This window comes from Embiotoca jacksoni, unplaced genomic scaffold, assembly GCF_022577435.1.
Source record: "Embiotoca jacksoni isolate LCO1_2020_lvr unplaced genomic scaffold, fEmbJac1.0.p SCAF_1, whole genome shotgun sequence".
Classification (NCBI taxonomy): Eukaryota; Metazoa; Chordata; class Actinopteri; family Embiotocidae; genus Embiotoca; species Embiotoca jacksoni.
The window spans coordinates 19,475,745-19,499,865 of record NW_027185229.1 but is presented as its reverse complement, the minus strand read 5'-3'; the positions used below and the strand labels follow the sequence as shown (position 1 = coordinate 19,499,865).

The 24,121-nt window shown below is 37.8% G+C and overlaps 1 protein-coding gene across 1 annotated transcript; it reads left to right on the top strand.

The window, feature by feature from the left end:
- Positions 1-2,240: 2,240 nt before the first annotated feature.
- Positions 2,241-17,615, top strand: pparg (peroxisome proliferator-activated receptor gamma). The gene is made up of 8 exons (XM_069146185.1): positions 2,241-2,537; positions 2,885-3,051; positions 6,353-6,491; positions 11,362-11,561; positions 14,216-14,333; positions 14,764-14,963; positions 15,664-15,907; positions 17,278-17,615. Exons 1-8 carry the CDS (start codon positions 2,246-2,248, stop codon positions 17,523-17,525), a joined length of 1,608 nt encoding a protein of 535 aa, XP_069002286.1. The 5' UTR covers positions 2,241-2,245; the 3' UTR covers positions 17,526-17,615.
- The last annotated feature ends 6,506 nt before the right edge of the window (positions 17,616-24,121 follow it).

The following is a 24,121-nucleotide window of genomic DNA, read 5'->3' as shown; positions in this document are numbered from 1 at the left end:
GGACCCCTGCTGATTTTTGCTGCCAAATTCCAAACAAGTAAAAAGGAAACGATATGTAGTTGAGAGAGGAGGATGTTTGTTCCGCGGGGATGTTTTGCCAAGTAATTTGGAGACATTTCAAGCCATTTTTATACCTGGTGCTACTGTGCCATCGGAGTATTGCTATTTTAGTTTTTTTTCCTGTTGCATAATTCATTGCATTCTTTGTTACATTTATTTCCAAGTGAGGCGCAGGAGGTTGATTAGCGGAGGTTTATTTTGAGATTCAATGTTGATTATAGAGGTTGTTTGGCAGGTCAGGTGGTGTAGTTCACAAACCTTTAACTCTATTGATTATTTATAAACTGATACAATGTTCTGTCTTTTCCTGTTCACGGTTGCTTTAGTTTAAATTAAGGCCAGAAATTAAGCACAACCCTGTTTAAAAAGAAAAAAGGTTTACTAATCCATTTGGGGTTCAGCACCACTGGGATGTCCATGAGTAGTAAGTGACGGATGAATGGGGTTTCTTTTTGTTGTTGTTGTTTTGCTCTTTTCATAGGAATTTTTGACATTAACAGAAATATATATTAACCCCAGCTTGTGCTTAAAAACCTTTGTCAATATTATCTAGCCTTACTTTTGAGAGTACCATCTTGCTGGTTTTAGTGTCTCAAAGATATTACACTATTTCTCTTGTCACAGATTGAATCAAGTGACTTATTATGTAGAACCATTGTTTAAAAAAGCCACGACAAGAATTTAATACAGCCAACAAACAACATATTCTTTGAATTTCAAAATTACATCACATTCCTGTACAAATTTACCCTTGCTTGGCTTGTACATGGTTTGCTTTTGTGTGGACTGAGGTAACCTCTTATGACCGAACTTTGATCATCTCGGCTGAGTTTTCTCCCCCAATGTCTGACCATCTGTGTTAGATATTGGAACAATGCAAGAGCCTTCTATAGTTTGTATCAACAAAGAAATGGGTGGTAGGAATCTACAGTACTTCCAAGACTTTTTTATTAATTATTCAGGAAATTGTATTCAATAAAGAGTCCAAAACCAAAAATGAACTACTAACAAGTTGTCAATGAAGCCAAAGTCTGATAAAGCTTGTTTCTCTGTGCCATGGAGCTCCTGTTATCCAACAATTATTAACAACAAAACAGGGAACACCATCATTGTGCTGGTTGACATGTTCCAGTGTACATTAAAACACTTTCATATATTTTTAAGTCAGTCCTACATTGTTCTGCCGCTGTTAATATTTGCTATTGCACCAAATATCCAATGAATACGCTGTTTACACTTGTTTGAGTAACATTGGCTAAAAACCATGGCCCCTAAAGTTTATTTATGAATTTTTGTATCCTTTAAAAATAAAAAATAAATATATTTATCACCTTTTTTTTAGGATTTACATCTTTAGTAGGAATAAATGAACTAATAGCTGAGAACCACAGATTAGTTCAGTTGGTCTGAAAGTATTGAGAAGGACAAAATGTTGGTTTTGGTCTTTCTTTAGGGTTTGTTATCAATTAGAAAAATACAGATAATCACCAGTTGTATCCTCTAATAATGCTGACCAAAGTAAAGTCTTCAGGAAACAATAATAAAATCCTGAGAAGTTAAAGAAGGTTCCTGACTGCACAGTGTTCAATTTTCAGTGCCAACCCAGTCCTTAACACATTTCAACACTCAGAAGGTGCAGTCTGTTCCACTCTAAAAGCAGTCTACATCCTTGGCCTGCTTTTTGTGTCCTTTGGTTGGGCAATCACACAGTGAGCCACCCAAACAGCAACAGAGGAAGACAGTGTTTTGAGCAGAAGAGATGTTCCTCAGTGCCAGAGTTCGTCTTGTACTCCCTGTGACACAATCTGCCTCCCTGTTTACTAGATAACAGACAGACTGCAGGAATGAGCTCGGGGACCGTGTGTGCTCCTCGTGGTGTTTGTATGGGAGTGTGTATATGTCCAAATGTTTTAAACTTTTCTTGACAGATGTTTTTAATGATCAACACTATGTAAAAGGCTGCTTTTTGACTTTTCTACATGTTTGTTCATTGTCATATTTCTTTGTGTTTCTTGTTTTCCCCCCTCCCCCTTCTTATCTTCCCTCTCTGTGTCAGTCTCTCCAGCTTTTTCTCTCTCTTCAATGGTACTTGTATTATCATTTTCTTTTATCAAGGCCGTATACAGTTAGCAAATGATAATGCATCAGCTAACGCATCCTTTCTTCATCTCTCTTCACAGTAGACATGGTCGACACCCAGCAGCTCCTAGCATGGCCTGTTGGTTTCAGTCTGAGCACAGTGGACCTGCCAGAGTTGGACGACAGCTCCCATTCTCTGGACATGAAACATTTGTCCACGTTAGACTACGCCTCCATTTCCTCCTCCTCCATCGTTTCCTCCCTGTCTCCCACGCTTGTATCCTCCATGTCTTCCTCTAGTGTGGCCTATGACCTCAGTCCACCACAGAGTGAAGAACACCTGACCAACATGGACTACACAAACATGCACAGTTACAGGACGGAGCCGGACACGCACAGTAAGTTCAGTCTGTGTGGTGGGCTAGTCAGAATAGAACATGTTTAAGTGGGGTTTTTTGTTGAGCAGAAAAATTGTATTTCCAATTTCTTTTTAAGTTCTTAAGGAATTGTTAAAGTGAAAATGCTTCAGGTAAATCACATTAAGTGGTGAACTGATCAAGATATTGTGTTAGAAACATCAGAATCGCATTTTTAGCCATTACAAGATTACAGGCTGACCATTTGAAGAAACCAATAGGGTTTTAAACCTGAAAATAGTTGTAACAGAGAAAGGCTAAAAAGTTTTAGCTGTCTGTATTTCTGCCTAGTGTTTGTCCTACCTGCCTGATGATGTTTCTTCTATCAGATTCAATCAAGCTGGAGCCAGAGTCGCCACCACAGTACTCTGACAGTCCTGTATTCTCTAAGCTCCCGGACGATGCGTCGACAGCAGCGCTAAACATCGAGTGCCGTGTGTGTGGGGACAAAGCCTCGGGGTTTCATTATGGCGTCCACGCCTGTGAGGGCTGTAAGGTGAGACTGAAAGAGACCACGAACTCCAATAACTCCGAAATCCAAACTGAACAGATTACATTAGACTGGGGCTGAAGCTAACAGTCATTTTAATTTTCAATTAATCTACTAATTATTTTCTTGATTAATCAAGGTGACATGGCTTTTTTTGTCCAAGAAATAGTTTGTGTTCAATTTATTATCACAAAAGACAAACAGAAAATCCTCACAATTTAGGCTGGAACTAATTTATGTTTGCCATTTTGCTTAAAAATTTTTTTTAAATAAACCAAAGCAAATTGCTCTCAGCTTCATGGGGTTTCAGATGTTTACCATTTTAAAGTTAAGAATATTTAAAAGGGCAACTTTGTCAATGTAACCCTCCTTTATGAGGGTGAACACGTTACAAACAGTACTCTGCTGTCATTCTGTTGCTCTGTTTTGGAGAGGGGTTTCTAATTTGGTTTGCATTAATACTAAAAATACATTAGTAAATATTAATAACAATACATAGCAGTGGAGATTAAACTAATTGCTTCTCTCAAAAAATTTGCTGAACACGAAGGAAAAATCGCGATTACCATACCACCATAGACTTGTGTCAGGAAATGGCAATGGGTGTAACAATTTCTACGGCGACACAATAAGTTTTGTTTCTCTGCCACGCTTCCTTTTCTGTCACCAAACCAAAGGGTGAAACACATTGGTGGAATAAATAATTCTATCATGCATGGAGAGGAATGTGCATTTTTTTTTTTTCATCTTTTTGATGTCTGTCACTAACCACAGGCCCCATACATTTTCCACTCTGTGGGGGCACAACATAGGCATCTGCTTCTTCAGACATACAGACAGGCCCTTGAACTCTGTCTGTTTGTCTGTCTGTATTGAGTATAAATAACTAATAGAGTGTGGGGGAAGTTTCAGACGTATTTCCATGTTTCCATTTTCTTTGTAATATTGCCCCATTAGAGGAAGATGAGCTGTAGATTGTGACGTTGTGCTCTAAACACACAAGATGGATTTTTAGAATCAGCAGCAGTACTACATATGCACCTGTTAGTTTGATTCCAATAAGTTTTCACAAGTCTGAAATTAAATTATTATTAAAAGCTACTACACTGTGCACATACGGTATATATTGTACATGTACATAGCTTTTTTAAAAGGTTTTATTTCTCTTTATTGGCGTAAATATATATCAACCATTTGAAAACATATACACTTTTTTAATGCTGTGAACATTATGTCAATAACTATGGCAGATCATCTCAGTTGTTTTGGAAAATGTCAAATATTGAATTTCTTTATTGCATTTTTAAATGGAAATCTTCACTTTGATGCCATCAGAGAAAAAAATTAACTTTGAAATCCAGTGATTACATAGTATGATATAACTCAGTATAATACAAGAGAGCTGCAATAAGTACAACCACTTACCAGGGGAATTTCTTGTAATATTCTGTTGTTTTCTTATTTCTTTTGTTAACAAATTCCATGAAAAGACCAATAACCCCAACAGATTCATTCTATCAGCAATTACTGTTCTCAACAATGAGCCTAATTCAATTTATTCACATTTTTAATAGTTCCATTGTTATCCAAAAATAGCTTAAATGCATAGAGGATCCACACAATCACACTTGTTCATTTATTACAATTAACATGGGCATTCACATTTAATTTGAGTTGATATTACATACACTGTCCTGGTGCAGTCAATATGGCTGGTCAGGGTATATATTCTATAGATAACATTAGATTGTCTTAAAATGTGGGGTGTGATCGAGAGGCACAGTCTTGCAGTTTATCCTCTCTTAAAGAATCACTTAAATGATCTCTACTGCTCAACTCCTCTGGCTGTACAGATAATGCAGTGGTGAGATACTAATAGGAGTTTGTATCAGTTCAGGTTTCAAACTCCTGCCTCCAGAAAGCATTGAAAGACAGACTTACACACTAATGATTCATTTTTTCAGTGGTATTTATTTGCATTCAGTAAAATACAGAATATAACGAGAGTTGTTCTTTAAAATGCTTAGCCTTTTGTTAATATTACAACTTCTGTAAATTACTTAATTGTATGATGCTTCTTGTGCATTTACACTGTGGTGGCGTTGTATTGGTCTGCATTGTATTCAAAGATGTTTTAGCAGCATCCTTTAGAAATGACTCGAATGACAAACTACAACCTTGATCACTACCAGAAAGTTGAAACAGCATGTCTTTGACACTGTTAGGACTCATGTGATACAAGAGTTTTTGTTTTTCTGTCCCCTTGGACAAAGTTATACTGTACCGTCAGGGGCTGAATGAAGGTGAGGTACAGTAGTTATTGTTCTGCTATAATCTCAGGGGAGACTCACCAGAAGAGGGGGTCAGCCAAGCAGGCAAACACTTAATTGTTTCAAAACAGAAAACATTCTTTATTGAGGTGGAGTCTTGGCCCGTTTTAACTTCCTCCTTCTTTAAATAACCTACGATTAAAAAAGGAACATCTGTGTATTGTAGGAATGCAGATGCCAAACGCACGAGCCTTCACAAAGAGTCCAGATGGCAATTTGTATGCTGACAGAACATTTTATTCGTAAAGCTTGCAGCCCTCAGGGTCTTTTTGAAGTGTCTATTTTACACCAATCTGTTTATCTTTCCTTTAGCTTTCTTGGTCAGCATAAACAAGCGCTAAAGCCAGCAACAAACCTGTGACTTGGTGTAGGACTGTGTATTGCGAGCTTGACCATTGCTGGATAGTTAATAGCTGAGATATCTTAGGTCTCATGGCTTTTTTAGTCCCAAGGTTAAAAACATCAAAGAGCAAATCAACTCTGAAACAATCTACTTTTATGATGGATTTCCTCACAGATCACAAGGAACCAGGAGCCTAATTAGTGTCTGTCAGCCTCTGGATACAGGGGAAAACCTCTACCAGCAAAAACTTGAATCATAATATAAGTTATTGAATACTAACTATTAAAACTGAAAAAAAAAAAGTGTACGCCTTAAGGAGAAAATGATGTGATCTGAAGATACAGTAACTGCTGTCATTTTAAGTTTTCTTTCCTGTCATTTTTTCACTTTCCTGCAATGACCCATCTTTACCTTCTGATGTGTCACTTTTATCTAGAAACCATTCTTTGTATTTACAAGACACATATTGTATCAGCAAAATCGGTCCAACACGTTTTCTTGTCGAAGAAAAGTTCTTGCACTAGTGTAGTACAAATCTCAAAACCATTTTCTTAATTATTGGCAAATTATTAAAAACACAAAAGTCTGCGAGGACAATATCTGTAGTAACTGTCTGTCTCTCTCTTTCTTGTAGGGCTTCTTCAGACGCACGATCAGGTTAAAGTTGGTGTACGATCACTGCGATCTTCATTGTCGGATTCACAAGAAGTCCCGCAACAAATGCCAATACTGTCGCTTCCAGAAGTGCCTCAATGTCGGAATGTCACACAACGGTAAGATGGTGATACTGTCATCCACACATTTCACAACAATCCGTGTACGATTACGTTTTTTTTTAATTAAGGATAAACTCGTATGAGAAATTAAGACTCTTACAATGTAATCACATGAGAGTAACAGAAGTCAAAGCTTCTGTACATTCAGGTGTTTTAATTTTCACATCTATTCTTCAGACAGGACTGTGACCCATTTAGCTCACTTTAAATAAGCAGATGTAGGTAAAAAGACCAATTCTTTTTCAAAATTGTGGTCCAGGAAACGCTTCTTCACCGACCAACTCCTCTGCCTCTGATGGCCTCTGAGAAAAGCAGATACATCTTGACCACACTGCAACCAATTTAGTCTTTGAGGTGTGGTGGTATTGTATCCAGAAATCTTCACTACAGCCTTACATGTTACCAGTTGTTTTTTCTGTGGTCTTTGGCCTGTATCTCACTTCTCAGGTCATGTACCAGTTCCCATCACTTGTGCAATGTGCACCTGAGCATGCTTCAAAGATGACTTTGCGGTCGATGGCTAACTTTACCTACCCTCAACCTTCTTAATTTCCACCTGGCTTTGTGCTGTATTCTACATGCAGCTTCGCAGGGCTCATAGTGGCGGAACTGAAACAATAGATACGGGCAACCGTCTTTAGATGTTTGGTAAAGCTCTCTGATACTTGTGCTACTCTCAAGCAAACAGTGAGCTACAGATTTTAATTAATTAACATCTCTACCTGGAGCTGGGTGACAAACTATGCTTTGAGATGTTCTCCATATTCTGATGTTTTTTTTTACTGTGGACAAACAAAACCCACAGATGTTGTGTCCCCCTTGAATGTGTGGAGAGTCATAGGTTGCCGTTTTAATTTCCATATGACCAATGTACACAGCATGATTGTGCATCAGTCACATGAGTTGACTAGTACAATACAATATAAAAAGGGTGCTCCGGTGAGAGATTGTCAAGACTTTTTTGGGGGCCCTGAAATTACTGAAACTTTTATCTAAAGCTTTGTAATAAACAGTGTTGTAAATGCACGCGAGATGGATAAAAGCATCTTTAATATCTGTATTCTTCTAACACACATGTCACAGTCACTTTTTTACAATAGGGACATCTTTATAGTATGTTGTCAGTTTAAAATTTACAATTTCCTGAGTGATTGAACTTAACCCCTGTTTTACATACACTATTATATAATGCTTTTGAATTATTTAATTCAATTTTAGGTTAGTTTAAAAATACATATGATACATATAAATATCAAATAAAATTCACATATACAGCAGCCATATTACAACCACACTGGTGTTTTCACTTACACTGCATGTCGGGGGAGATATACACTGCAAAGATCTGCTGTCGACCAATCAGTCATGCTGTCAATTCAAATGCACTTTACTGCTGCTTATACTTATGTTGCTGTTTAAGTCCGCATGCTGCATCTTATTCGTTTTTTGCTAAATCTACAAAACATGGACTGTAATTTAGATTGATTGTCAACAATTACACACTGACCACATTGTTGTGACATTGATCATTTATTTGAACTATTGTGAGCTTTGCCCTCAGAGCTGCCTTTCATCTGCCACACCTTCTCTTTCTACCCTGTGGTTTGAAGTAGACATTTTCCCTGAAATACATGACAAAAGCTATTAGATGAGAGCGCCTTCATACCTCCTCAAAAGAAGTACAACATGCAGAGAAATCGTCTACTTCATAATATAATCTTTTCCCTCGCCCATCACTGTTCAGCTGCAGAATGGTTTTGTTGTGTTAGCCTTTGTTGACCACTGAGGCGCATCAACTGGCAGAGCTGATTCCGCCTCTCCAGGTGTGTTTTAGCATTTACCTCTTGACTGTTCTGTATGAGCATACACAGGTTGTGCTTGATTGATGACTGCCTGACTCTCCGCTGTTAGGGTGGGACAACGTGCAGCTCTGTCTCTCTCTGACATGTGAACGTTGGTGATATTTGAGAATTCTCAGCGAACTCAATAAGCCAACAACCACATTTACCTTCCATCCACAAAAAATGCTTCCCAATCTGCATTGAGAAAGAATGTGATTTCATAGGTCCAAATTAATTATTAACCTGAACTGTGATGGTGCCAAAATAACATAATATTGGTTGGCCACGCAAATTTGCCTGATTAATTAAAGCTATAGGGCTTTTATATAAAAATGAATGTCCAAGCCCTTACAAACAAGTTCACACAATGCTGAATAAACCTATGTAAATCTCTTTTCTTTTTTTTTTGTAGTTTTTAAATCTGATGCTGGGCATGCTCTGTGCCCAGGTTATTATCTAGTTTAGTCTTATGCTTACTAAAATGGTGCAGCTCTTTTGGACTTTCAAAATGTTGTTGGACTTATTGGATCAAATTCTGACAGTAAACCAAGTCATTTTGCGGGGGATGTGAAACTCAAAGATGTTAATCCACAGAATTACAGCCACAACAATAGCAACAAAGTATGCTCAGTGAAGCTGAGGTTTTTATAATTGGTCTCACTGGCAGAAGGGGGAGACAAAAGTTCTGCACTGCTGGTATACATTTATCAGCTGTTCAAGGCTCAGTTTAAGCCAGTAAGAGAAACAGGATATTGTCACAGAGATTAGTGTTGGTGTGACTGCACCTGGATGCTGCGATCAAGATTTTGTCCCCTGAAAAAGTATCCGTGTGAAGGCAAGAAGGTTGCAGAATTGGAAATAACATTGGCAGGGTTGTATAACTTTTTTTTATTTTTTTATCAAACATTTGTTATTATTGTCATTACACTTAATTGTTGTCCTTGCAATCATCCTTTTCGGCTGCTAGTATTTCACCATACACATATATAAACGACTATTTTCTGAACAAGAAGTCAGTCCGAACCCCTCTTTCGAATCAAACTGGACTTTGGAGAGTCATATTATTTTGTCACATCCTGCTACTCTGTGAAATTAATGGGGACCAAAATCCAGTGGCCGCACCTTAAAAAGAGGTATAATTAGATTAATAATTAAAAACACTGGTGTGATTGCATGTTATCTTTATGCTGCATGTACAGTATATCACCAAATGACAAGAAAAAGAAAAACACAGACTTAGACTTATAATTCCATAAACATAAACATTCCTAATCAGCCGCTTGTGGTTACAGTTTAAACAAAATAACATCAACACGTCATTATCTTGTACAAAGCACATTTCCTGCCACATGCATTAGAAGTTATCAGGCAGCTGCTTCTTGAAGTTCTTAGTTCAAACTCTGTTCTGGATCTGCCCTTTACAACATTTCCAACAATACTGACATTAAAATTGTAGTTGGCGAGTCGGAAACGTTTTACTGTTCATCGTAGCAAACGTCCTTTTAGCTTTTGTCAAACCAAGATGAAAACTGACAGTTTGAGATTCAACAACAAAACAGCTGCACATTTTTACAATTAGCATCTATTAGAGTTATTACCACTGGAGCGCCACTTATCTCTTTGTCTGTGTTCTCTCCCTCATATCACTCGTGTCATTTCGTCAGTAGCGCCGGTGCTTTGAAAATCTGCTCTGTGTGGGTTTTTATTTTTATCAATGATTGACATCTCAGAGTGCATAAAGCTCAACTGATTTCTCCAACCTGCTGTGTCATGGCTGCAGGCTCGTTGCCCAGTAAGCGGTGGGGCCACTTCAGTTTGTATTCATTTGCTTAAGGTGTGCACTCATCACAGAAACAGCATTACACAATCACATGCAGTTTGAATGGAGGCAGACGGATAATTAATGACTTCCACTAACAGAAGAAGAATGGTTTGACCATTTCACACCTTGGCATCAAATTTCACTTCCTTCTTTTACATTCAGCAAAGGATTAAGACTGCAATTTAAACTTTCAGTATAATGCAACTTAGTAATGGAAAAGTAATTGAAAAAAATACTGTCGAGGAAATTCTTCATTGAGAGATTTAACAATTTCAAAAAGGTTTTTAAGTTTAAAAAAAAATTTCAACAGCGATAGAAAAGGTAAACCAGTCTGCAGTTACATTAACAAAATGTCAAGTTATGAATACAGTCAAATTTACATTTAGTAAAATTGGCAAACCAACGAAGATCCTAAAATAAATATTTAAATATTCTTAGACAAAACACACATACACACATATCCTTTGTAACTGGAACTAAATCAGGGCTCTTTTGTTGGGCATATTTATAAATGCAAAGTGTAACACTACCTGCAGCAGATGGGAAGGGGAGGAGAAAAGAGACGAGATAGAGATACGTTTTTCAGGTTTCCAGTGAGCTGTGAAAACATCATTACCAACTCAAGTGAACAAAATGTTGTAATCGCTCCTTGAGGCACACCTCTTCAAATCACTGCATGGAACATTTATCATTTGCTGCTGACAGTGGATTCTCCCTTTTACTGAAAGATGGCGTGAGCAGTGTGACTCATTTGTAGAAGTTGTTTAAGTTGTGACTTTTATTTACAGGAGATTGGGCCCCCAATCTTTGACTTCTTAGAGCAACCCTGGGAAGTTTTCTATTATTTACAATCAGTTTGTCTACATTCACGTGCTTGACATGAGGACTGGTTGAAGAGTTGGGATTAAATGCTCATATTGTGAAAAGAAACAACTAAAATGAAGCCACACAGCTCCACACATGAAAATATTTCACCAACTACAAATAAAGTAGATATTTTAGCAATAATTTGATTGCTTGAGGTATAAAACAAAAGAACAGCAGTAACGCTGTTTTATTTCTTGTTATAAAAATCATTGTGCCAAAATAGACCCCAGGCTTCATGTTTTGTCTGATTACTATCCACATGTAAAATGGATTTTTTTGTTTGTTTTGTTTTGTTTTCGTTGTGCATCGATGTGTGTTTTTCCGTTTCCTTTCCCAGCCATTCGTTTTGGCCGAATGCCCCAGGCAGAGAAGGAGAAACTGCTGGCCGAGTTCTCGTCTGACATGGATCACATGCACCCGGAGGCAGCAGATCTGAGGTCTCTGGCCCGGCATCTGTACGAGGCCTATCTGAAGTACTTCCCCCTCACCAAGGCCAAGGCCAGGGCCATCCTCTCTGGGAAGACCGGGGACAACATGGTGAGCGGTGTTGCCTTACTTCTACCTATTACTTATTTCATTCTCACTTTTTGTGTAAAAATATGGGGAATGTATGTTTCACGTATGCCACATTTTATACTGAGGCACAAACAATTAGTCATACAAAGATTGTGGAAGAGAAAATCAAGCTTTGAAAATAAATGAATGCTTGATGTTTAACGTTCACTCAGTGAAAGCACTATGGCGACTGCGTGATAAGTTATTAGCCGTGTGTATTTGGTTTCAGTTATCTTTGGATTCCAGGGATATATCAACCATATCATCTAGATTCACTGTACATTCTCGTCCTCCTCTGATCCAAGCAAACATTGCACATTGTACATTTATACCCAAACATGACACTGAAGAAACAGGCCAAGAAAAGAAAATTCAACATTGTTCATTATGATCTGCATCTTAACTGAAAGAGTTTTACATTTGAAGTAGTTCAAACTTGTCAACTCCCTTTATGTTTTCCATTTTTAACCAGCGCCGTCTTCATGTCGCCGCCCTCAGTTTTGTTCAGATGTGTTCTATTCAGGCTTTTTTTCGGCTCAACCACAAATAGTAGACGGACTGGTTTCTACGCTTTCTTGGCTGTTAGAAAATATCAGATTACAGTGGTCAAGCTGTGAAACTGGATGACACTGAAACCCAACATGTCATACTAACTTATTATGACTTTTGGAAATTTATCCAAGAAAAATATAGGAAATGTGTCGTGGGAAAATCATTGAAGTTTGAGATACCTTCTATACCTGCTTTTTTCAGGTTTTGAGATATCAAAGCTCAGTATTCTAAAGAGACCTAATCAACTGAAATACAAGGAGCAGATCAAAGAAAATAGAATATTTTATGTTGATGCACTGAGCGTTTGTGGCGAGGACGTACCGTTTTGTGGTGGATTTTCCAATGACTGAGATGTCTGATCTAAGTTTTGTCAAAGGCAACTGAACTTCTTTTTGGTTTCTCGAAGATGTTTCGCCTCATATTCGAAAGGCTTCTTCAGTTCTTAGAATTATTTAACCAAGCTGCTAGTATGAAATATTCACATTGTTGGCCATTTTTTTTCCCAGTAAAACCTGACTAGATAATCTTTATCAGTTATATCTTAGTAACATTTTCAGAATGTCTGAATACATCCTACGTTTCTAAATAACAGCAATTGAACCTCACTTAAGTCAAATGTCATCTGTCAGAATAAAGTAAGAGCTTTGAAATTCTTTTCATTATTATTTCTATTATATTAATATTATATAGAAGCAGCATCAGAGTTTTTAGTTTTTTCCTGTCTGTAGCTCCTCTTTGTTAAGTCTGACGAGTTCAAGGTTGCTCTGCATCTCTTTCGTCTGCCTGTTATGACTGTTAATCACAGCGATATCAGCCAAATGACACTGAATCCTTTGTTTGTCTGAGGGACTCCTGGGTTATTTACTAAACCGCAGCAAACCTCCTACAGCAAATTACACTTTTCAACATGCATGGCCTTGATATGAGTTGATAAATAATCTGTGTTTGACTCCACTGGAGCTGCAGCTCCAATGACGTAACATTTTGTTTGTTTGTTTGTTTGTTTGTTTTATCATTGGTAATTGCAGTTATTTCCCAAATGAGGTGGTAAAAGAGGACGACTGCTATGTTTCTGTCCAATAGATATTTGACCTGTAAATGGTTATGGCTAGGTGCTACCAGATTGCTGTGTCTTGGTTTTTTTTTTTAAATTACTCTTTAAATGAATGAGTCAGACTTTACTAGTAAAAGGCACACAAGGCAATTGTGTACTTTTTGCTTCAGTTCAAGCTGTATTGGTTTTCTTAAACAGTGGCTACTTTGGTTACAAGTAGGAATTGTGGAATAATGACAAATGCTAAAATGTACATAACAGTAGCACAAATAGAGAGGTGTCATAAAGACTGACAAGGGCTGTTATGCAGCATCTGGTTATAGCGGAGCAAGTAAGGCAGTAGCAGCAAGCCTGAGTGTCTTGAAAGAAGAAAGAGTGTGTTTAATGCATATGAATCAAACCTGAATGAAGGTACTAGCTCTTCTTTCAAAACGAACCTGCTGCAGTTGTGCTTCTCCTGAACTTTATATAAATGCTGTAACAGACAAAAGCATATATAAATACACTACGGCACAGGAAGCACAAACATCAAAAAAAAAATTTTTTAAAAAGCACTAAATTTGACTTGGTTTCTACTCTTTTTCATCCACACACATATGAAATGATTGTTCATGTCATAACTTTTTCCGCTGTAGGACTTTCCATTATAACCTTTACTGCTATGAAGAAGGAAGATTAAGTGTTTAAACAGTAGTTCTTCTCTTTCAGGCCTTTGCATGTCTTTGCCAGTTTTTTTTAACTAAAGAATGCGCTAAATGTTCTTTACCTGGATGTGGTGTTTTTTTCTGCCTCAGCCTGCAGCTAAGACTTTACCCAGCGTATCAGTTGTGCGATGTTTGCTTTTGCAGGCCTGATGAATGTGGCGTGAACAAAGTGTACAGACAGTATATGTGATTCCATGAGAAGCTGACATGTCTTCAGAAGACCTCTGAAGAGCTGACACTGTTTCTTTATTCTTTCTTTTCTTCTCTTTTCTCCCACCATTTTTTACCTGCTCTTTGCCACTCCCAATAATCGTCTCCACCTCTAGCCTTTTGTCATTCATGACATGAAGTCTCTTATGGAAGGAGAGCAGTTTATTAACTGCAGGCAGATACCCATCCTGGAGCATCAACAGCAGACCTCCACCTTTCCAGCCGAACTCGGAGGTTGGTATTGCTGTATTTAGTCTTTTTTTTTTTGTTTACGGTTGCCTCTTCTGTCATTTTTAATTCATCAACAGATGACTTGATCAAATCAAATTTCTACAAATCTCTGTGAAAACTGGATATGCATGGTGATTCAGAGATCTACAGCACGACTACAAACAATACTGATGTGGATCAGAAGTGATACTCAATTAGGCATCACTTTTAATGCAAATTTTGTGTTTACATAGCATTAATAAAATGCTTTTGTTTTAGCTTACAACATAATTAAATGTAGTCAACAACACAGAGTCAACAATAAACAGGTTTTTATTCTTTTTCCTTGTTAAACGGGCTTCAGACTTTTTGCCGCCTTGATGATTTTCTTGTAACTCTCCAACTATATTGCTTCGTCAGGGACTAAAGTTTATTGTATACACCTCTCACCCAGTTTCAGGGATCACAGGAACTCACCCGGTTTCCGATTGTAGCGTTTTGGGAATGACGAGCATCATTGGACAGGGACCACAAGACACTGTGGAGCTGCGTTTCTTCCACAGCTGTCAGTCACGTTCAGCAGAAGCGGTGAGAGAAGTGACAGAGTTCGCCAAGAGCATCCCAGGATTCGTAGAACTGGATCTTAACGATCAGGTGAGATACGAGGATGCGTCCATTGTTAACAATCAATCTAATTTAAGTTAGAGCTGAATCAACTTTGATATAAATGAAACACCAATTCTGATAATGATATTCATAATTTTGAGGGCATAAAACCCCACTAGTTCTAGCTTTGTTTAACTCCAATGATAATAAATTCTATATATTTGGAGTTTGTATGTATTGTTTGGACAACACAAGCGATATAAAGGCTGTAGCTCAGTTGGTAGAGTGGGTTGCACACTAATTGGAAGGTTGGTGGTTCTATCCCAGCTCCTCCTGTCCACATGCCTAAGTGTCCTTGAGCAAGACACTGAACCCTAAAAAATGTTTTTGCTCCCGATGGTGTACCATCGGTGTGTTGTAAGTCGCTTTGGATAAAAGCGTCAGCTAAAGGAAATGTAATGTAATATAAATAAGTCAATTTGGACTTTGGAAAATCATAACATATATTTTTCATTATTTTATGATTTTACAGAGAAATAACCGGCTTTATTGTGGAATTCATTTTCAGAATTGTGAAAATAATTATTACTCGCTGCTCTAGATTTTGATGTTGACAGATGACCAAGTTCATTTTAAAAATATCTTTTTAAGTTTTAGGAGACGCCATTACAAACCCACTATCATTTCTGATCATGTAAAGTGAAGAAATCTAAAGGTTTTTACACGATCCATGTACCCGTTTTCTCAGGTAACTTTGCTGAAGTACGGAGTGATTGAGGTCTTGATCATCATGATGTCGCCTCTGATGAACAAAGACGGGACCCTAATCTCCTATGGACAGATTTTTATGACGCGGGAGTTCCTCAAGAGTCTCAGGAAACCTTTCTGTCAAATGATGGAACCAAAGTTCGAGTTCTCCGTCAAGTTTAACACGCTGGAGCTGGACGACAGCGACATGGCACTGTTTCTGGCTGTTATTATCCTCAGTGGGGGTGAGTGGTTGTTTTTTTTACCAGTAGGATGTTCTGTTAATGTCATAGATCATTACTTTTTCTTTTTTTTTCCCAAAAGTTGAGTTTAAAAAAAGTATACCACTCAAATGTATGGAAGCAGGTTTAAACAGGTCACCTGGCTGTGTCCTAAAATAAAGTAAAACTACCACTATCATACCCCTTATGCCCACACTGCTTCCATTGCATCATTTTTACACCTCAATTTCTGCACGAAGCTAAGCTAACCACTTCCTGTTTCCTTTGAGCTTCATATTGAAAGGACAATTACAAGACTGGTTTCAACCTTCCCAATTCAATAATCAATGAAAAAAAACAAATAAACATACAGTATTCCCCACAATCTCTAACAAGCCTGAAGTGCACAATTGTTTAAATTTATAATATCTTTAAATACTATATCTGTAAGCAATCCAATTTTAATTGCATTTAATAGATTTCTTTGGTTGCGTTGTAACAGTAAAAGATGTTTTCTGGTGGAAATGAGGCGTCACATTCATTTGGATCAGTGTGAATATAAATTGATGTAAATTGGCTGCTATTAACAATGACAATAAGATATCAAATCTTTGTATTATTTACTCTATCTATGGCCTGCCTTGACTTAGATATCAGTTTTGTCAGAGGCACGCGATATCAAGAAAGTGGAGCAGAACTAAAGGTGAATGAATCAGATTCACGTGTGAACAATAAACAGCAACAACATCATATGTTGCAAGATTCAATAACAGCAACTGGCATGACGGTGATACAATTTTCAGTCACTGAAACATAAGACAGGTGAGGTTTCACAGACAAACACGAGCGACTGAGAATCACTCAAACTAGTTGTGTTGTCACATTAAACTCAGTTCGCGTCTGTGTTTTAATAATCCAAAATCGACTGCATCCTCACTTACTCTTGCGTGTTTCTGACAAGATCCCATTGAGTTGTAGCGTGTAGCTGCTCGATAAAAAACAGACCTTGAACGTGATAAGGATTCAAATCAGACATTTAAGTCAATTGTTAACTTAAATGACTAAGATTATAGATTGACATAAAGATAAGCAGGCTTTTGTAAATAGCAATAATTCAGCTTGGAAAGGTAATAAGCAATAGCTACAATAAGGGATTGTTCTGCTTGTAGAAAACAATACTTGTTTTTTAGTTTTTTGCACCAAATGTAAATTCTACAAATGTAGATCTCTTTTATGTCTGTGTCTTTTTAATCCGCCAGCGCCCCTCCCCCTTCTTTTTACCCACCCACCCCCCCCCCCCCCCCCCCCCCCCCCCCCCACACACACACACACACACCTACACTTGTAAAGATACGCGAGGTCCGACATGTCTCTTGTCTCTGTAACCCTTCCAGACCGCCCAGGCCTGCTGAACGTGAAGCCCATCGAGCAGCTTCAGGAGACTGTGCTTCATTCGCTGGAGCTGCAGCTGAAGCTAAACCACCCAGACTCTCTGCAACTGTTTGCCAAGCTGCTGCAGAAAATGACAGACCTGCGTCAGATCGTCACCGATCACGTCCACCTCATCCAGCTGCTGAAGAAGACAGAGGTGGACATGTGCTTACACCCACTGCTGCAGGAGATCATGAAGGACTTGTATTAGAATCGGACAGAAGCAGAGGACAAGTACAGAAAAGAACAAGAAAATGGAAAGAGAAAGTGAAGAGTTGTTGTTTTTTTTGTCAAATCATGAGTTGAGATGAAGTTCTTTGTGTTGCTTGTGACTTGACTACAATTGAGAAAGAGATGGGGAAGAACAGTAAAAATAGAAATTAAGGAGAGAAATACAGAATGAGTGTACGATTCTGTCTAGACAGCCTGCATGTGAATAACTTGTGATGCACAGTCATTTAGCCCCTGCTGGGCCTGGACATTTTGTTATGAGTCGGCTGCCAACTTAAATACGAAACTACCACCTATTGCACCAATGAAGAAGAGCGTCTGTGACTAACTGAAAGAGTGGGGACTTTCTTATTGGCAAACTCGAATGTAAAATTGTGAACGCAGCCGGCTTCAAGTGCCTTTAGGAGAAATGTATCACTGTGAATGTTTTAGCGCCACTTCTCACGCGGTCCACTGTGTGTTATTCAGGTGCAGCTTATCTACATGTCGCGTTACAGCCATCACAGGCAGCAGCAGTGTTTACGTGCTTCAATACCTCACGCATCCACGCATGTAGAAACAATGCACAGTCCTTTTTCGGTCTGTGGCATCAGGGTGAAGGTGCTATCTCTTTTTAATCAGCTTAACCAAAATAGAAAATCTGATTATTGCCTGTAACACATTTTATTCTCAGACACCTTCAGAAACTGTGAGAACATGATGATGTTCGCTCTTTGTTTGAAGATTTTAGTTTTGCTTGTGAATGAATGCAGTTTTATATATTATACATATAAAATGTTTAATAAATATTGTCTTGTATTGTTTTGGGTTTTTTTTTTTAGTATATGAACCTGTCAAATACAATTGGCTCTTCAGCTGTAGTTGTTTTAATTCAAATACTGAAAAACCGGTTGTGTTATAATTTTTACAATGATCTGCTATGGAAAGTGTCTACTACAGTATGTCTGATCAATCATCGTCTTAGGGAAGAGCCGTGCAGGCAAAGAGACTGGATTGATGCCACTGAGGGAAAAAGAGGAGCGATGTTGTAAATAAAATATTTTTTAACTTTTTACTTCTCAAGTCTGTCTCCTGCTTCTTACTGGCATATGTGTGCAATTGCAAATGTACTGTCGAAAATCATTTCCAAATAATGTCTTTACTAAAGGCATACCACCCACTCAAACTCTTGGAAATCTGTTTTACAGTCCTTACATCAGCTGTCCTCAGAGTCTCTTAACACACACACACACACACACACACATACACACACACACACACACACACACACCCACACATCCACACCCACCCCTTCTGGACGGATTGCAACATCTGAACTCTGCTGAACTGTGCCGGAACACCAAAGTCTGAAAACAAACTTGATCTGCATGCATGGAAGTTTTTTTGTAGGTTAATGTTTTTTTTAAACTTTTTTTTTTATGTGCTGTTTTTTTTGTAAGGGGCATCATCTATTGTCCCTTTTGTACAGGTTCATTTACAGAGAGAGGTGAAAAAATAGTATAGAGAAGGGATAGTGGACAACAACAGGGTAAGTCAATTTAGGACATCAAACTTTAGCCCATTGAGACATCTAGTCACTTCAACGCAGGGTCATTTACACAGCTTTCTCACCGGGTCACTATTTGCCTACATACAGTACATGATTGCATGTTTTCCTTAGATGTATATTTAATGTCGGGGAATTTTTATTAGTTAAATTCACCACTGGGATTAAACTCTTTGGTAATGTGTAAATTAAATACTGTGATAATGTATGTTATCTGTTGGGTTGATTGATGTGACAATTTCTGATCTATCAACTAACCAAAAACCAGATACCTGGAAAACAAGTCTGTGAAAACAAGCAGCATCTTCTTTTAGGTTATATTACAACACACATATGCTATGTTTCTTCATGTGAAAGTCTAGTATGTTTTTAATACATATTTAATAAACCTCAGTCTTTATTTTGTGACCTTTCTGTGTGGATCCTCTGGAAACAGCTGCTTTTGATCATGAAACAAGACTTGGGTATCACATTTTCTACACACTGTATTTTAAGAAACCGAACATCTGTAGGGCTTTATGTTTTTCTGTTCTTCTTCCCATTCAAATACTGTTTGTACTGTCATAAATATGTGTCATTCTTGGTTTAAGAAATATACCGTGCTAAGTGTTTACTTGAAACTGGTGAAACCAGATTGTTGGATCCATTTTTCTTCTTTGTCACTCCCCTCAATCGCTCTTCTCATTATCAGCAGAAAAAGACATTTCATCGGAAATCTTTAAACTATAAAATACGTGTCCGTTATTGCCATTTTCATTTCCATTCAGGTTTATCATTTTATAATAGAAATAACAGATTTTTGGCAACAACATTTCACCCATCCAGATATTGCAAAGCATCATAAAGTTGGAAATGGTTAATCTCATTTAGCTCCGATTTTGGTGTCAACCAGCTGTTGAGTTTGCAAACTCAGCGCTAGTTTGGTCTGTATGCTGTTAGCCGCTGGGCAGGTTGAAAAGGTTTTGGCTGAACAGATGGCACAACTTATGTCTGGCACTGAGTTAACCATTGGTTGACCGTTTTCAATTTTAAAGCCCTTGTTTCGTATTAAAAGCCCATAGCATTTAATGCACAGTCCAACCATACACTAGCCTTGCCTCACCACAATATTGCTCAGAACTTCAGATTTCTTTACTGTGATTACAGTCTGGAAACCCTCTTCACATTAACATTTGCACAGCTGACCAATCAGCGGCCTGTGCAGAGTTTTTGGCATACAGTATACTGTGGTCTTTGCTGATTGGTTAAAGGTTGTGTGGGCAGGGCAGGGATGAAACAGTGTCCATTCGCTCAACTAGTAAGCACAAAGTCGAGGTACATAAACTTAATGTAAGTATTTTCATTTGATGATGTTTTTAGCTATAGTTACAGAGATTTAACAAATATTGAGGTATTTTTGTAGATCAAAGAAGCCAGACGGGGACAAATATGTTGAAAATGAGCTTCTACCCAGCATATGAATTGAAATTTACTCAGTAGTAAGGATTCAATAGTAGCGTAATACTCCCAGAGGCAAGTTTTTGCAGTGAGTGCATTTACTTTTTATCTTTATAAACACATTTTGCTCAAAACATTTTTCAAAACAGAAATTTTACATTGAGTGAATTCTCCAAATATGTCCTCCTTCCCTGTGTCTTTTTCTCTCAGGTTAAAAATGTTCAGAAGAATAAGATCTGATCAGGATGAATATATGTGAGTTATAAAAGGGGACAGCCAGGCACACATGCACAGAGAACCACCTGGAGGACGTGAGAAAGCAGCCGAGTAACGGAGAAGTTGGTCCCCTAAAAATAAGCCTTCGAATTGGCAGATAATGGTGTGGGGGGGGGGGGGTTCTGGCTCGGAGCCGGATGGTCCTCTTGGCGGCTGGATAGTGATGGTAATCAAATGTGTTCTTTATGTCGAGTCAGCATATCCTCACTTTGTTGTAGTCGGTCTCTGCTGACCAAAGGCTGCCAAGATTCCCGTTGCTAATCTGCCAAATAATTTTCAGAAAGTATATTTCTGTCCACACCGAACCAAGTCCAAAGATAGCTTTTGTGATTTACACAAAGAAGTTTTGTTTTTGTTTGAGCTCCTTAAGAAACAGCAGCTTCATTTTTTATCCTCTTTTGTTTTAGTATCATAGAGGAATGTGACTCCCACCCGTGTGTGACACCTGATATGTGTGTGTCCTTGTACAAGCCCTGTCTCTGAAGTGATACACCTGCCACTGTGAGATGAATATATCTCTCAAGACACAGTTTTGTTTAATCTGGTGTTTGCATAGAAAACACCTCAGGAATTTAGGGCACTTCATGTTCCTGCGAGCAAAACATTTTAGACTCAGTCGCAGATACTCAGTGTCAAGCCAGCTATAAAGGGAGAGTTCCTGTTCCTATTGTAAAACAATTAGTGCAGCTATATAATAATAAATATATAATAAAACATGGTTTAATATTGTTCAAAGCATCTGCTTTAATTCAATATTTTACCATAATACTGTTCTTTTATATATATATATATATCTATATATATATATATATATAGTGTTATCCTTTAAATAGGTCAAGTTAAAGCTTTTAAAGGAAGTTTTACATTGTATGAGTTTAATATTATCACAAACATAAACATTGAAAGCTAAATGCATTTTCCTGCAACTAAATTCAAGGGCTAACATCTATTAATTCTCACATTTGCATAATATACTCCTGTGTAACTCAGCTGCTGATGTTGATCAAACGATGAAATTTAGCTTCCCCCTGCTCCATTCATGTCACAGTGTTGCACTCCCTTCGTGCACAGCATGAGCACTCACTGAAATGTTTGATCCACCGTCTTAAAGTCTACACCAGATCTAAATCTATTTTTTTATTGATATGTTTGTATTTAGTTGTGTAAATGTTCAGTTTAAAGCGAGCTAGAAAGACAAAGTATGTACTCATTAACTATATGCAACAATGATGTGATCCGAATTTAAATGAATCGAATTTCCACACATCCTTAGCATTTGTTTGCACAATTTACAGTCTTGTGGTTCATTGTGATGTTTGGTCTTGTCATTTTCTGGCAGGTTCAGATTGTTATATGTCTTGTTATGTGTCTGTTGTAAAACTGTTTTAAACAAGGTTTTTGTCATTTTAATGCTGGTCCCTCACTAGAGGATGATTGGTCCGAGTTTTGTTCCGACTCGGGACCAACGATCCTGTGGTGCGAGGGGTTTACAGACATAATCTTATGGTTACCAACTAAGTCTCCCCAATTTCGATCAAACATGTTTGATATTTACAACTGGAAAACCCCGACTGAAAGAAACAGCAGGTAAATACTGAGCAGAAAACAACAGTAGTCAATGAGAAAAGGCTTACCGGGAAGCATCATCAACCCCACAAGTCCAGAGTACTGTAACATTAATATGAAACGGTATCTTCATGGCAGTGGAAGTCAGTGAATGTGTAAAAATGACAGAATTTCGAATAATCACAGATTCCACTCTTACTTTCCACCTGTGTACAAATAACAGTATGATTAGCTTGTACTAACACCTCACACTGGCTCTGTTTTAAACTAACAATACAATTTTATTTTAAACTGATCTGCAAGTCACTCCTAAATGTCAAGCCCATGCTGATTCCACCCTCTCAACCATGGCTTCATCCACAAATGTTTTCCATCTATTTTATTTTCTATACAAAACACGGCACACGCCGATGCAAACAGTTGATGATGACTATTCGCTTTCATGTTTATTTTTTCTCTGAATTCACTTTTAATCTCATGAGTTTCTGTGAAATTTTCGATGCCTGGGATCGCCAATTGTTTCTCAACTGAATTGTCTGGTGTGTTCTTATGTATAAAATATAAAAAAAAAATCTGTTAAATCTGTCATTATGTTTGTGGTCTCACGTTTTTAATATCAGTGAAAGTTTGAAAATCCTCTAGTGTGTATTTATTGTTGTTTGATAATCTTATATTGTCTTCTTTTTGTGTTTGTTCCTTTCCATATCATATTAACCTGCTCTGGGACAGCAGATGAAAATCGGCCTTTCAGCTAAATAGGACACATTAAATCAAACTCCTGGGTCATTGGGACCAACAAGAAAAAAGCCATTATTCCAGAGTTTCAACTCTGGAATAATCTCATGATTTGAAACGTCACTGCGTGCTTCCACCCACTAACATTTTTCAGATATGGTGTGACTTCTGCAGTAACTGGCTGGTCTTTTCCACATCGCACATCCCCGAGTCATCAGGTAGATTATTTCCAAATGATTCACACATTCATGTCCTGTTCAGCACAATTGACATCAGTGAAAAGGTGATGCAATGTCGTGAAATGTGACCTAGTTTAAGGTATTCTGACGTGATTTACCAGAGAGTATTGCTAATCCCTGATTTGTCTGATAAAATGAAAGGACTGAGAACAATCTCTCAAAATGGTTTAAATCTGCTGTGTACAGACACATCAGCGACAACATTTTAAACCATTTTTAAACCACTAGCACAATTTTAAATCCTAATATAAAGATATCAACCTTTAAAAGAGTGTCTTTTTAGTTGAGTGGTGAAACAGGGCCACAAATTATTTGGTACCGTAGCTTTAGGACTGCAATGAGGGGAAACAAAATCCACCTCCACTTCTCTTTTTGTGTGGATTTAACCAATGAGATATTGTGTGTTAATGAGTGACCTTTGAAGGTGATGACAGGTGGACTTAACTATCTGTTTCTCCGTTTCTACTTTTTATACTAAACTAAGCCGACTTTCACCTGACTCTCACCTCCTGCACCGATGTGTGAGTGCTATAAATTTTCTCCCTCTGCAAGAAAGTGAATCATCAAATTGCCTTACACTTCTGCAAACTCAGCTCTCACCGGTAACTGCTTCTTTTTGTCCTCAGTTTCATGCCTTATTTTCTTTCATAACAGATTTTGAAACTCTTTCTTACTGTTATCCACACTGATTGTCAGTCTTTTGTACTTTCCAAAGTTATAATCCGGGAAAAATGGCTAAACTTTCTTATCGAAAGAGCCTGTAATTGACAAGAAAAT

Bases quoted from the DNA above. Each gene is read 5' to 3' on its own strand.
- pparg (XM_069146185.1), top strand. From the start codon at position 2,246: ATGGTCGACACCCAGCAGCTCCTAGCATGGCCTGTTGGTTTCAGTCTG. The intron at 11,562-14,215 runs GTGAGCGGTGTT...CTCCACCTCTAG, and splicing joins GGAAGACCGGGGACAACATG to CCTTTTGTCATTCATGACAT. The intron at 14,964-15,663 runs GTGAGATACGAG...CCGTTTTCTCAG, and splicing joins AACTGGATCTTAACGATCAG to GTAACTTTGCTGAAGTACGG.